We start from the raw sequence: 13,930 nt of genomic DNA on the forward strand, positions 1-13,930 counted from the left end.
TTCGTCACCCACAGTCCAACAATAAGAGCAATAAAATAAGCAAATTACACAACCCCAACCAACACAAAACCCCCCAAAAAGAAACATCCATCACAGTGAGTCTCCTCCAGTCCCCTCCTCACTGTGATGGAAGGCCATCATGAACATGATGCCGAGTTAAATTAATCTCCTCTATCTGCATGTGATCAATATCCCTCCATTTCCTGCATATGCATGAAAGCCTCTTAAATGCCACTTTTGTATCTGCCCCAAGCCGTGTGTTACACCAGTCTCTGTGTAAAAAAAAACTTGCCCAGTACATCTTTAAATTTTGCCTCTCTCACCTTAAGCCCTCTATTCATGGACATTGTTACCCCGAGGGAAGAAGCTTCTGACTGCCTATCCTATCCTATCCTATCCATGCCTCTCATAATTTTATATACTTCAATCAGGTCTTCCCTCGACCTCCAGCGCTCCGGAGAATCCAGGTTAGACCAACCTCTCCAATAGAAGGTGGTGGTGCTGAAGCTCTAGAAGAACATTACGGTTGGTAAGTCCCCAGGGTCTGATAGAATCAGGTTATTCAGGGAGTCAAGAGAGGAGATTGTGGACAAGGGTCTTCATTTCTTCTCTAGCCAGAGGAGTCTAGCAGGAATGGAGAGTGGCCAATTTTAGTTTTGTTTAGAGAGACAGCGCGAAACAGGTTCTTCGGGCCGCCAAGTCTGCGCAGGCCAGCAAACTCCGCACACCAGCACTATCCTACACACAAGGAACAATTTTACCGAAGCCAATTAACCTGCAAACCTGTACGTCTTTGGAATGTGGGTGGAAACTAGAGCACCCGGAGAAACCTCACGTGGTCATGGGGAGAACGTGCAAACTCCTTACAGACAGCACCCTTGGTCATTATTGACCCTAGGTCGCTGGTGCTGTAAGGCAGCAACTCTACCATTGTGCCACCGTGGCGCCAATGTTGCCCTTTTGTTTAAGAAAGGAATGAGAGAATCCAGGTTGTAAGGAAACTATTGGAGAAAATTCTTCGAGATAGGATTTACTATTTGGAAGAGAATGGGCTAAGCATAGTCAGAACGGCTTTATGTGCAGCAGGTCATGTCTCACTAACTTGAATGAGATTTTTGCAGATGTGACAAAGGAGATTGATAAAAGTAGGGTGGTGGATGGTGTATACATGGACTTTAGTGAGGCTTTTGAAAGGTCCCTAATGGTAGGCTGATTCGGAAGATTAAGATGTACGGATTTCCCGATGACTTGGTTGTATGAATTTGAAACTGGCTCATTCATAGAAGACAGAGGTTTGTGTTGGAAAGTAGATATTCTGGCTGGAGGACTGTAACCAGTTGAGTTCCTCAGGGAGTGGTACTGGGAATGTGCAGGAAAGAACTGCAGATGCTGGTTTAAATCAAAGGTAGACATAAAATGCTGGAGTAACTCAGTGGAACAGGCAGCATCTCTGGAGAGAAGGAATACGTGCTGTTTCGGGTCGAGACCCTTCTTCAGAACCGAGTGGTACTGGGACCTCTGCTGTTTGTGATATAAATAAATGACCTAGACGTAAATGTAGATGAGTTGTTAAGTTTGCCGACAACGCCAAAATTGGGGGAATTGCAGACAGTAAAGAAAACTATCAGAAAATAGAGCGAGATATAGATCACCTGCAGAAATGGCGGTAGATGGGGTTTAACCCAAGCAACTGTGAGGTGTTGTACTTTGGGAGGTTGAAGGTAAGAAGATCAACAGTTTAATGTGGATAAATATGAGGTTATCCACTTTGGTGGTAAGAACAGGAAGGCAGATTATTATCTGAATGGTGTCAAGTTACGAAATGGGGAAGTACAAAGAGATCTGGGTGTCCATGTTCATCAGTCACTTAAAATAAGCATGCAGGTACAGCAGCAGTGAAGAAAGCTGATGGCATGTTGGCCTTTATGACAAGAGGAGTTCAGTATAGGAGCAAAGAGGTCCTTCTGCAGTTGTACAGGGCCCTAGTGAGACTCACCTGGAGTACTGTGTGCAGTTTTGGTCTCCAAATTTGAGGAAGGACATTCTTGCTATTGAGGGAGTGCAGCATAGGTTCACTAGGTTAATTCCCAGAATGACAGGACTGTCATATGTTGAAAGACTGGAGCGACTAGGCTTGTATACACTGGAATTTAGAAGGATGAGAGGGGATCTTATTGAAACATATAAGATTATTAAGGGATTGGACACGGTAGAGGCAGGAAACATGTTCCCAATGTTGGGGGAGTCCAGAACCAGGGGCTACAGTTTAAGAATAAGGGGTAGGCCATTTAGAACGGAGACGAGGAAAAACTTTCACTCAAAGAGTTGTAAATCTGTGGAATTCTCTGCCTTAGAAGGCAGTGGAGGCCAATTCTCTGGACGCTTTCTGGAGAAAGTTAGATAGAGCTCTTAATTATAACGGAGACAGGGGGTATGGGGAGAGAGCAGGAACAGGGTACTGATTGTGAATGATCAACCATGATCACATTGAATGGCGGTGCTGGCTCGAAGGGCCGAATGGCCTACTCCTGCACCTATTGTCTATTATTGTCTAAGAGTGTATACAGTCAATGGCAAGACCCTTAACAGCATTGATGTGCAGAGGGACCTTGGAGTCGAAGTTCATAGCTCACTAAAGGTGGCAGCACAAGTAGATAAAGTGGTAAAGAAGGCATATGATATGCTTGCCTTCATTACTGAGTGCATTGAATATAGGGGCGACGAATATAAGAGTCAGGAAGTCATGATGCAGCTCAATAGGACTTTTTGGTTAGACCAGATTTGAAATATTGTGTACAGTGCTGGTCACACCATTACAGATGTGGAAGCTTTAGAGAGGGCACAGAGGTGGTTTACCAGAATGCTGCCTGAACTAGAGGGTTTTAGCTATAGGGAAAGGTTGGACAGACTTGGATAGTTTTCTCTGGAATGTCAGAGGTTGAGGGGAGACTTGATAGAAGTATAAAAAATTATGAGACACATCTATGTAGACAGTCTATGTAGAAAGTAGACAGTCAGAACCTTTTTCGCAGGGTGGAAATGTCCAGCACTCGAGGAGATAGCTATAAGGTGAGAGGGAGAAAAGTTAACGGAGATGTATAGGGCAAGTTTTTTTTCTCACTGAGGGTGGTGGGGGCCTCGAATGCATTGCCAGGAGTAGTAGTGATTGCAAATACCATAGTGGTGTTTAAGAGGCATTTAGATAGGCACATGGAAGTTCAGGGAATAGAGGGGTATGGATCATGTGCAGGCAGGTGATATCAGTTCAGCTAGGTAGCATGTTCGGCACAAACACTGTAGTCTGAAGGGCCCGTTCCTGTGCTGACTTGTTCTATGTTCTAAATGTGAGTAAATCCTATCCAGAAGTATCCTTTTCAATAGTTTCCCAACCACTGATGTGAGACTCACTGACCTGTGATCTTCTCTACTTCCATTCTTTAACAATGAACGAATGAATGAATAAGTTTATTGGCCAAGTATGCATATATAAGGAATGTGCCTTGGTGCTCCGCTCACAAATGACAACACAAACATACAGTTTACAATTAAGAATAAAGCATAAACACATCAAAACAATAAGGATCCACCATTACGGCCTAAACAAGCGGGTGAAAATAAACCAGAGCAAAATAGTGACTACAGACTTTGGTTATTGAGTAGAACTATCACTCGTGGGAAAAAAGCTGTTTTTATGTGTGGCTGTGGCTGCTTTGACAGTCCGGAATCGCCTTCCAGAGGGAAGTGTTTCAAAGAGTTTGTGGCCAGGGTGAGAGGGGTCAGAGATGATCTTGCCCGCTCGCTTCCTGCCCCTTGCAGTGTACAGTTCGTCAATGGGGGGAAGGCTGCAGCCAACAACCTTCTCAGTTGTGCAAACGATCCGTTGCAGCCTCTGGATGTCGTGCTTGGTGGCTGAGCCAAACCAGACCATGATGGAGAAGGTGAGGACGGAGTCAATGATAGCAGTATAGAATTAGACCATCATTGTCTGTGGCAGATTGTGTTTCCTCAGTTGCCGCAGGAAGTTGGGCCTTTTTGACTGTGGAGTCGACGGTGGCCCCCCCATTTAAGGTCCCTGGAGATGATGGTTCCAAGGAACTTAAATGACTCCACAGATGTGACTATGGTGTTGTTGATGGTGAGTGGGGGGAGGGGAGGGGGGATCTCTTTGAAAGTCTACAATTAGTTCCAAAGGAAGAAGATTTAAGTTAAAAGATGCAGCATCTTGTTTAGCATGGGCAAGTTGGGCTGATGGGATTGTTTCTGTATGACTCTATGACTCCAAGATTTGATTAACTGACTGCAGAAAAGGGTGGACGCTCTATTAAAAACTACATCAGACAATATAATATTTGCTGTTTATTTTCTATATGAACAATTACGAAGACTTACTTTTCTTCCTGAATGACAAATTCCAACCTTGGGCTCATCTGTTCTGTTGACAGTGGTCCAAAGCGGAACCTTGTACATCGAGACTGTAAAGCAGGGATGATCTTTGATAGGTAGTTACAGATCAGGCAAAACCTTGTGTTTTCTGTAAATTTCTCAATCACTGCACAACAAATAATTAATAATTTTGAGTTAAAAATGTGGTTAACATTTTGACAGCATTTAAATGTTTGAAAGAACATTGCCTTAATAGTGCCAGAGCACCAGTCTCCTCAGGTTTTTGAATCTTGGAAATCTGAATTTATGCAAATTCTCCCATACAGTTTTAAAGCTTGTTTTCACACTAGTTTTACTATTATTAATAATAATAATAATACATTTCATTCATGACTGCATTCAATATATATTCTATTATTTTAAGTCTGGGTAATGCTGGTGTGATTACTGAATGAAATTATATTATACAAAATGCCAGCAGTGATGCAATCTGGGTCACTACAGAAAAAGGACAATTCTGAAATAGGATTACAAACAATTCTCAGGAATGAAACCGTTACGTAACTCGAGGATTTGAAATTGCGATTTGTTTTTAGAAAATGTATGCCAACATTTTCTAAAAACAAATTGCTATTTCAAATGCAATTGAAATGACTCAAAAGCTCTTCTGAAGAGTCAATTTTCACATGGTTAAATGGAAATGTACTCAAATAGAAATATTATTTTAAACAATTCCCACATGTCAAAATAGAAGCAAAGCTTGTGTCCCTTGTGGGGTAGGAGAGCTAAACTAAATCATCACTTAAGATTTCTTTTACATTCATCAATTGCCAAATCACGAAGAGTAGAGACCAGGAATAGGAGCTTATTACATTTCCTGCATTTACAATCAAAGATTGAAGTGCAACATTCAGGGGCTAGGCAAGATAATGAAAGGAATACATTTTAACAAAAGCACGTGATATTCCCTTCACCCAGCCGTCTGCACCATATTACAAAACAAATTTATTTGGTTAATTTACTAAAGCAATAATCTGCATGTCAGCTCCTACATAAAAGAACAAAATCACATTAAATCTGACTACTGCTAGTTCTCACCTCTTCGGAGGGCATTCTGAGCATCTTGAGTCATAGCATCTGCCTCATCCAGAATAACAAGCTTTAAACCTTTCCTGAAATAAATAATATAAAAAAACATAGTTTTTTCTTCTGAAGAGTTTGGAAATGATGACCTCAATGGTCAGTAAGTGGACAAGAGATTTAAATAATTATTCTACATAATTTCACATCTTACAGTTGATGCTTCGCTGCTTGAAATAGACTTCTTTGTGAACTGAATTCAAAAAGTACTTACTTGAAAATGGTTCTGGTACTGGCAAAGTTCAATATTGGTCCACGTACTGTGTCAATACCTCGGTCATCGGAGGCATTCAGCTGCAAAAGAAAAATAACGTGAAATTAATACTATTCCTTTTAATTGACACGCAGACGGTAATTAAAACACTCACCACCTAACCCGCCTGAGGATGATAGAAATGCAAATGATTCTGTTTTATAAATTAACGCATCTGAGAAAGGGTCTTGAATAATCCATTATCAACACACAATCACTAAACTCCCATTAATATGGTTCCAACAACGTTAACTAAATCATTATTTTTTTCCAAAAGGGGCAGTAAGTTGAAAGCGGGAATTAAAAAATCTTGAATCACAAGAAACATCCACTGAATGCAACACTACCAACCTCCATTTTATCAGCACATACACTGTATTAGTTATGACTTCTCACTTGCAACAATTTCAGTAACACAGGATCAAATTAAAGGCATTGGAATTATTTTTTTATATAGATACTGACCTAGTCAGGCAGTATTAGTGGACAGTTTGTGCTTCAGGTGAATAAGCTTTCATCAACCTGAAAATGTAATATGTTTCTGCACAGATGGTGCCTAGCCTGTTCAGTATCTTCACTATTTTCAGTATTATTTCAGATTTCTGGCACAAGTTTTTTTTGCTTCCCAATTAAATCTATTATCTTAAATATGTTTTTTCCCCCATAAGAATATAGAATTACTTTATTTATTGATAACATAGTATAACAGTATGATTTTCTACTAAAGTGAGATAAATATTACACATTTTCTTCCACATATAGGTCCTTATTTCTAAGGCATATAGTTAGAGCTGATTGCATCAACATGCTTTTTGGTCATTCTAACTGCCAAGATTACCAGAATATCATCATCTGCAGTGTCACAAAGATTACTTGATGTAGATTGTGTCACCACAGAAATTAAACGTTTAAATGAAGGATGAAAATGAGAAATTTTACAATACAAAGCAAGTTTGAATTTTTTTTTTTCCACACATGGGACTGCTTAAAATCACCAAACTTGTTAGAATCAAAAAGCTGGATAGAACCAGGATCCGTGGTTAAACATATGAATTTATTAATATAATTAACAAAATAATGCAATTTCATATACGTGTGAGAAAACTCTGAGATGACCATGATAAATCTTGTTTACCATGGATTGATTTAAAATCAGATACTCTTAGCTCAGGACTATAACAGAGCTTTATTTGTCGTTCGGTACCGAAGTACCGAACGAAACTACATAGCAGTCATAGAAAAAAAAAAAGAACACAAGACACATAAGCCCAACACAAACGTCCATCACAGTGACTCCAAACACCCCCTCACTGTGATGGAGGCAACAAAACTTCCACTCTCTTCCCCACGCCCACGGACAGACAGCTCGTCCCCGACCGACCCGCACAGTCCCCGCACCGGGCGCTGAAACGTCTCGCGGCCAAAGGCCCGCGACCAAGCCTTGCGCAGCTAAGTCCCGTGGTCGAGCCGCACCGGGCGATGTCAAGTCCGCAGTCGAGCCGCACCAGCGATGAAAAGCCCCGCAGTCGAGCTGCACCGGGCGATGTTAAGCCCCGCGGCCGAGCCGCACCGGGCGATGTTAAGCCCCGCAGCCGAGCTGCACCAGCGGTGAAAAGTCCCGCAGCCGAGCTGCACCGGGCGATGTTAAGCCCCGCAGCCAAGCCGCACCGGGATGTAAAGTCCAGCGGCCAAGCCGCACTGGGTGATGTAAAGTCCAGTGGCCGAGCCGCAGCGGGCGATGTTAGGCCCCGCAGCCGAGCCGCACCCCGCGCCGTGAGGAAGAGAAAAGTCCCCCCCCACCCCCCCACCCACACCACCACCCCCTCCCACACATACACAACCAAAAAAATATATATAAAAACCATCCCAACACCGACACACAACAAAAAAAGGGAAAAAAAAAGACGGACAGACTGCTAGTCAGCCGCTGCCGTTAGGCGCCGCCACGTAACTTTACCATTAAAATTTTATTTCCACACCTTGACGCCCTTTTTTGGAAAACTTGAAGTAGTCAAGTCAAGTCAAGTCAAATTTATTTGTCACATACACATACACGATGTGCAGTGAAATGAAAGTGGCAAAAGTATTTGCGCTTGAAGTATTTTTACAATTTTCCAAATGCATAATCCTCCACCCCTATCACAATCTTTCAAAATACTTGACGATACTGGATGTATTTTGAAAAATAATTGGCATCCATCCAACATCCAGCCTGATATGCCGATTTTCATATGAGAGTGCAGTTGGTGTATGCATGCAAACTGTTGGATCATTAAGATCTTTATAATTTCTCATAAAATCTTACATGCCTTCACCAACTCAAGCTAAATCTGCACTGATCAGAACATTTCACCATATTGAAAACTTCACAGAGGTTTGGTTTGTTTCAAAATCAATGAGAAATACGTGCCAGTGTTTTAAGAATTTTTAAAAGTCAAGAACTGTTAACATTTCTGATTGCTCCAGATTTCCTGATTATTTGATTAAAGTGACAAGTAAGCAACACGATCCTGGGCCTCCAATCCTCTCTGTTCTAAAGGAAATGTTATCACAGTAATAAAAATATTATAACAAAGACGTTGGCTATTACGTCCATTCATGCAATAATGGCACCGAGTACAACAATTCCGTCAGTTCCATTCTCCTCTTTTCCCGTTACTTTGTAAATGACTCATCCTCAAGTGCTATCCCAATTTCTTTTGAGTCAAGAATAAAAATCTCACCACATTTACATAGTGCCCTGGTGACACCGCACCTGAAGTACTGTATACAATTTGATGTCCTTACCTTAAAAGAATGCACTTGCTTTGAGAAAGTGCAGCAAAAATTCACCAGACTGGTTCCTGGGTTTGCAGGTTTATCATACGAGAAGAAATTAAGTAGGCTGAGCCTCAATTCTTTAGAGTGTAGGTGAATCAGAAGTGACATTATTGAAGCACACTAAATTTACTAGTGGGCAAAGCACAATGCATGCATACAGGGAGAATATTTCCTGTGGCTGAGGGTTATTCAAGAAGGGTTGAGATCAAAACCCAGATCAATAGATTTTTGGATATTAAAGGTACGAGATATGGCAAGAAAATGGTATTGAGATGAAAATCAGCCACAATAATACTGAATGGTGAGAAGGATATGTAGATTAATTGGCTGGGTAAATGTAAAAATTGTCCCTAGTGGGTGTAGGATAGTGTTAATGTACGGGGATCACTGGGCGGCACGGACTTGGAGGGCCGAAAAGGCCTGTTTCCGGCTGTATGTATATGATATGATATGATATGATATGATATGATATGATCGAAGGGCCCAATGGACTACAGATGCTCCCCGACTTACGATGCTTTGATTTACGATATTTCGACTTTACGGCGGTGCATACTCTGGGCAACGGCAGCGAGCCACAGCTTGCTTCCGGCCACGTGACCAGGTGTATTAAATGCATTTCGACTTACGATATTTTCAGTTTACAATGGGTTTATCGGAACGTACGTTGAGGAGCACCTGCACTGCTACTCTTATTTATGTTCTTATTAATGCTATTAAAAGGCGACCTAGTACTAACCCTTGGGGAATCCTCTGAAAACTGCTTTGAATACCACTGTCGGCTGTTTTGAAAAATATTAGTTAATCATCACCTACCTTTAATGCATCCTTAAAATAAAAGCTTCTCAATGGGAAACTACAACTGCAAGATATTATTAAGTTGGAAGGCCTCACTACAGCATTTTAACATTCCAAAAAACATTAATTGTCATAAGATCATAAGTAATAGGAGCAGAATTAGGCCATTCGGCCCATCAAGTCTACTCCACCATTCAATCATGGCTGATCTATCTCTCCCTCCTAACTCCTTCCTCTTGCCTTCTCTCCATAACCCCTGACACCCGTACTAATCAAGAATTCCACAGATTCACTACTCTCTGACTAAAGAAATTCCATCTCATCTCCTTCCTAAAGGAACATCCTTTAATTCTGAGGCTATGACCGCTAGTCCTAGACTCTCCCACAAGTGGAAATATCTTCTCCACATCCACTCTATCCAAGCCTTTTATTATTTGGTACGTTTCAATGAAGTCCCCCCCTCATTCTTCTAAACTCCAGCGAGTACAGGCCCAGTGCCATCAAACGCTCATCTTGTAAAACTCCTCTGGATCCTCTCCAGGGCCAGCACATCCTTCCTCAGATATGGTGCCCAGAATTGCTCACAATACTCCAAATGTGGCCTGACCAGTGCCTTATGGAGCCTCAGCATAACATCCTGTTACCTCTTAAACCTCTAATTGTTACCTCTAAAACCATGGAGTTCAACTCTTTGTTCTTATAAAGTTGTTTGGCACAGGCCAAAATAGTAGATGTTTTCCCAGTTCCTGGTGGTCCATAGAACAGTAGGTGAGGGAGGCGGTCTTCACTGATAAATCGCTGAACTGTAACGAAACAAGCCCAAAGTATTTCATTTTAAGTGTGTAATCTGAGCTTGTATTGATAAATACAGGTTCATATGTAAAATAGGCTACCGTTAAAATGAATTTGGAATTTTTGGAAATTAAACTATTCATCATTTACAAATATTTTACCTTTTAAAGCAAACCATTTGTAGATTATCAAATCTTGCTGTCAAGTCCAACTCCTGCTCATATTTAGTTTATACATGCATTTAGATGGACAAAGGTTGATTAGGGATAGTCAGCATAGTTTTGTACGTGTGAGGTCAGGTCTCATGAATCTGATTGTGTGTTTTGAAGATATGACCAAAAGGGTTGATGAGGGCATGATCGACGGCCGATGAGAGCGTGGAGGACTGCCATCCATTTGGGGCAATGGGGAGGGAGGGAGGACAAAGGACAAGAGGACCCGGCGTGGGGGGTCGGGGAGAGAACAAAAGGAGGAGCCGGTGTGCTTTGTAACTTTGTCAGCACTGTAGGTGGCCGCTATTTGTGAACATTGGGTATGCAAGCAAAGAATTTCACTATGCCTTGTCACATGTGACAATAAAGTATTCCATTCCATATTGGTGAGGCCACATTTAGAATATTGTTGCGGGCGATTGTACAAACCCAGCATAAGGCGAGGAGCCAGGTGAATTCCACAAGGTTTGTTTAATTAACTCAAAACAACTACCGTTTGCTTTGAGACTGAAGACTGAAGCCTCGCACCAAAAACCCCTGTATGGAGACCCCATAGCCTGGGCCATCCCAGGACCTGTCCATCACAGTGCCGAGGGGTTTGATCAGTGGCCTAACCTTTGGGAGCTGCCACAGGAGCTCCCCCACCCCTCCCCACCAGAACCGGAGGCACGAAACGGACCGGCTACGGGGTTTCCATACAGGGGTTTTTGGCGCGAGGCTTCAGTCTTCAGTCTCCCACTGAAGCGAGCGGTAGTGGTTTTGAGTGAATTAAACAACCCTTGCGGAATTCACCTGGCACCTCACCTTATTCCGGGTTCGTACACTCACCCGCTACAATATAGTGTTCAGTTTTGGACACCATGTCATTGGAAAGATGTTGTCAAGTTGGAAAGGGTGCAGAGAAGATTCATGAGGTTGTTGCCAGGACTCGACGGTCTGAGCTATAGGGAGAGGTTAAGCAGGCTTGGGCTCTATTCCTTGGAGCGCAGGAAGATAAGGGGCGATTTTATAGAGGTGTACAAAATCATGAGTGGAATAAATCGGGTGAACGCTCAGTCTCTTGCTCAGATTAGGGGAACGGAGAACCAGAGGACATATATTTAAGGTAAGTGGGAAAAGATTAAATAGAGGTATAATCCGAGAGGTAACTTTTGTTTTACTCAAAGGATGGTGGAAGGAAGGATTACTCAAAGTATGGAACGAGCTGCCAGAAGAGGTAGTTAAGGCAGGTACTATCGCAACATTTAAGAAATATTTTGACAGGTACATAGATAGGATAAGTTTAGAGGGATATGGGTCAGACTTAGGTAGGTGGAACTAATGTAGATGGGACATGTCGGTGTGGGAAGTTGAGCCGAAGGGCCTGTTTCCACGCTGTATGATTAGCACCACTCAACATTTGGTATAAGAAAATAACTGCAGATGCTGGTACAAATCGATTTATTCACAAAATGCTGGAGTAACTCAGCAGGTCAGGCAGCATCTCGGGAGAGAAGGAATGGATGACGTTTCGGGTCGAGACCCTTCTTCAGACTTTGGTAATGTCCCTTGTAAAATACCACACCCAAAATCTGTGCAGACATTGGAAGTCACGTTATGGGGAACAGGCAGGAAAGTGAAGTTTAGACCGTTCAAATCAGCCAATTTTAGAACAAAATGGAGCTCTGTCAAATCCTACTGCTCCTATTTCTTATATTAACACAAACACAGGTCAGACAGCAAATGTACAGAGCACAACTGAATCAATATTTCAAGTTATGATCTTTTATCAGAAAAGTTTAGATCAAATAAGTCCCTTGTAGAAAAATTGTGGGAAGGGGGCAATGACTATCAAGGAGTATTTGATGGAATGGAAGACAGGAGAAATTAAATATCAAGAATAAAATGAAAGGTCTGTAATGGAGTAAGCGAGTAACAAGAGGAAGGTTGTGCGGAGAAGGAATGTAATGGAGAAGGCAAATAATTGTCTTAAATTACAAAAAAAGTATTGAAAGCGAGAAATGTGAAATACAAAGCTTGTTTTGCTGATTATGAAGCTTTGTTCTCGAGCTTACATTGGGCTGTTAGAACTGTGTAAGAGGTTGAAGACAGTGGTCACTGTAGGACCAAGATGAAGTATTAAAGTCACAGGCATTTGGAAACTCAGGGTCACTCGTGTAAACCGAACAGAACACCACAAAACTAGTCTAGAAACAAATATTAATTATAACACGTTAGATGCACACTCAACATTGGAAAACATTGTTAGAGTAAGCTAAACAATCCAGCAATCACCAGATCAGAGCAAACATCTTCAGAACTAGACAAAATAGGAGAAAATATACCAGACGACTTTATATATAAATGGGAACCTAAATTGATACGGGGACTGAAAGAATCTCCATTATTAAAATACTTGATCGGATTATGGAATAAGGTAAATTTTGAGGATGAAACAAAAAAATCTTTATTAGGAAAGACTACTTTGATTCAAAATAGATTGATACCTTTTACAATGGATAATCAGCTTCTATATAGGTGGCATCAAAAAGGGATTAGATATATAGGTGATTACTTTGAAAAAGGTATATTGATGTCATTTGAATAATTGAAAAATAAATATCATATATCAAATAATTCTTTTTTCTGTTACTTTCAATTAAGAACTTATTTAAAAGATAAATTGGGTCAAACAATGTTATTGCCGAAATCTAAGGAAATTGAAAACCTAATTCAAAAAGGACAAATTAAAAAAATTACTTCTATTATATATAATCTAATTCAAAAAAAGCCCCCTAAGCAAGGAATTCATATATCAAGGCGAAAATGGGAAACGGATTTGAATATTAATATTGATGGAACAAATTGGTCAAAACTATGCCTTGACAGTATGAAAAATACAATAAATGTTCGGTTTAGACTAGTACAATATAACTTTCTGCATCAATTATATATCACACCACAAAAATTAAAGAGAATAAATTCAAGTTTATCTGACCAATGTTTTCGGTGCAATCAAGAAATTGGTACTTTTTTTCATTTTACTTGGTCCTGTTCAAAAATACAACCTTTTTGGACAAACTTAAGAAGTTTTCTAGAACAGATTATCGGAATACAACTTCCACACAACCCAAGATTTTTGTTATTGGGTGATGTTGAAGGAATAAGACCACAACTTTAAATGAATAAATATCAGAAAGAATTTATAAAAATTGCATTAGCAGTAGCCAAAAAAACTATCGCAGTTACTTGGAAATCAGATTCCTATTTAAGTATGGACCTTTGGAATAATGAAATTTCTAACTGTATCCCACTTGAAAAAATTACTTATAACTTAAGGAACAAATATGATACTTTTTAAAATATCTGGCGTCCTTATCTACAAAAGAGGGGCCTATATATATAGAAGAATTGTTCATATTCTCAGTGGTTCTTTTGGGAGAGATGTACATATATATACAGTTTATTCTGTTTGGAATTCCATGGGGCGTGTGCAGGACCCCCAACACCCAGGCAATCTTTAATCTTCTTTTCTTTTCTTCTTCTTTTTCTT

General features: G+C 40.7%; 1 protein-coding gene across 2 annotated transcripts in view; it reads right to left on the reverse strand.

Annotated features, from left to right (window-relative positions):
• rfc5 (replication factor C (activator 1) 5) overlaps positions 1 to 13,930 on the reverse strand; it is a 42,831-nt gene that overhangs the window by 16,263 nt on the left and 12,638 nt on the right. For both annotated transcript variants that reach the window (XM_078421755.1, XM_078421756.1), the window contains exons 3-6: positions 10,061 to 10,197; positions 5,738 to 5,817; positions 5,482 to 5,555; positions 4,390 to 4,549 (exon numbers count right to left, since the gene is read on the reverse strand). In XM_078421755.1, the coding sequence (XP_078277881.1) occupies positions 4,390 to 4,549; positions 5,482 to 5,555; positions 5,738 to 5,817; positions 10,061 to 10,197 (451 nt within the window). The remainder of the gene's footprint in view (positions 1 to 4,389; positions 4,550 to 5,481; positions 5,556 to 5,737; positions 5,818 to 10,060; positions 10,198 to 13,930) is intronic.

This window comes from Rhinoraja longicauda, chromosome 25, assembly GCF_053455715.1.
Source record: "Rhinoraja longicauda isolate Sanriku21f chromosome 25, sRhiLon1.1, whole genome shotgun sequence".
Lineage (NCBI taxonomy): Eukaryota > Metazoa > Chordata > Chondrichthyes > Rajiformes > Arhynchobatidae > Rhinoraja > Rhinoraja longicauda.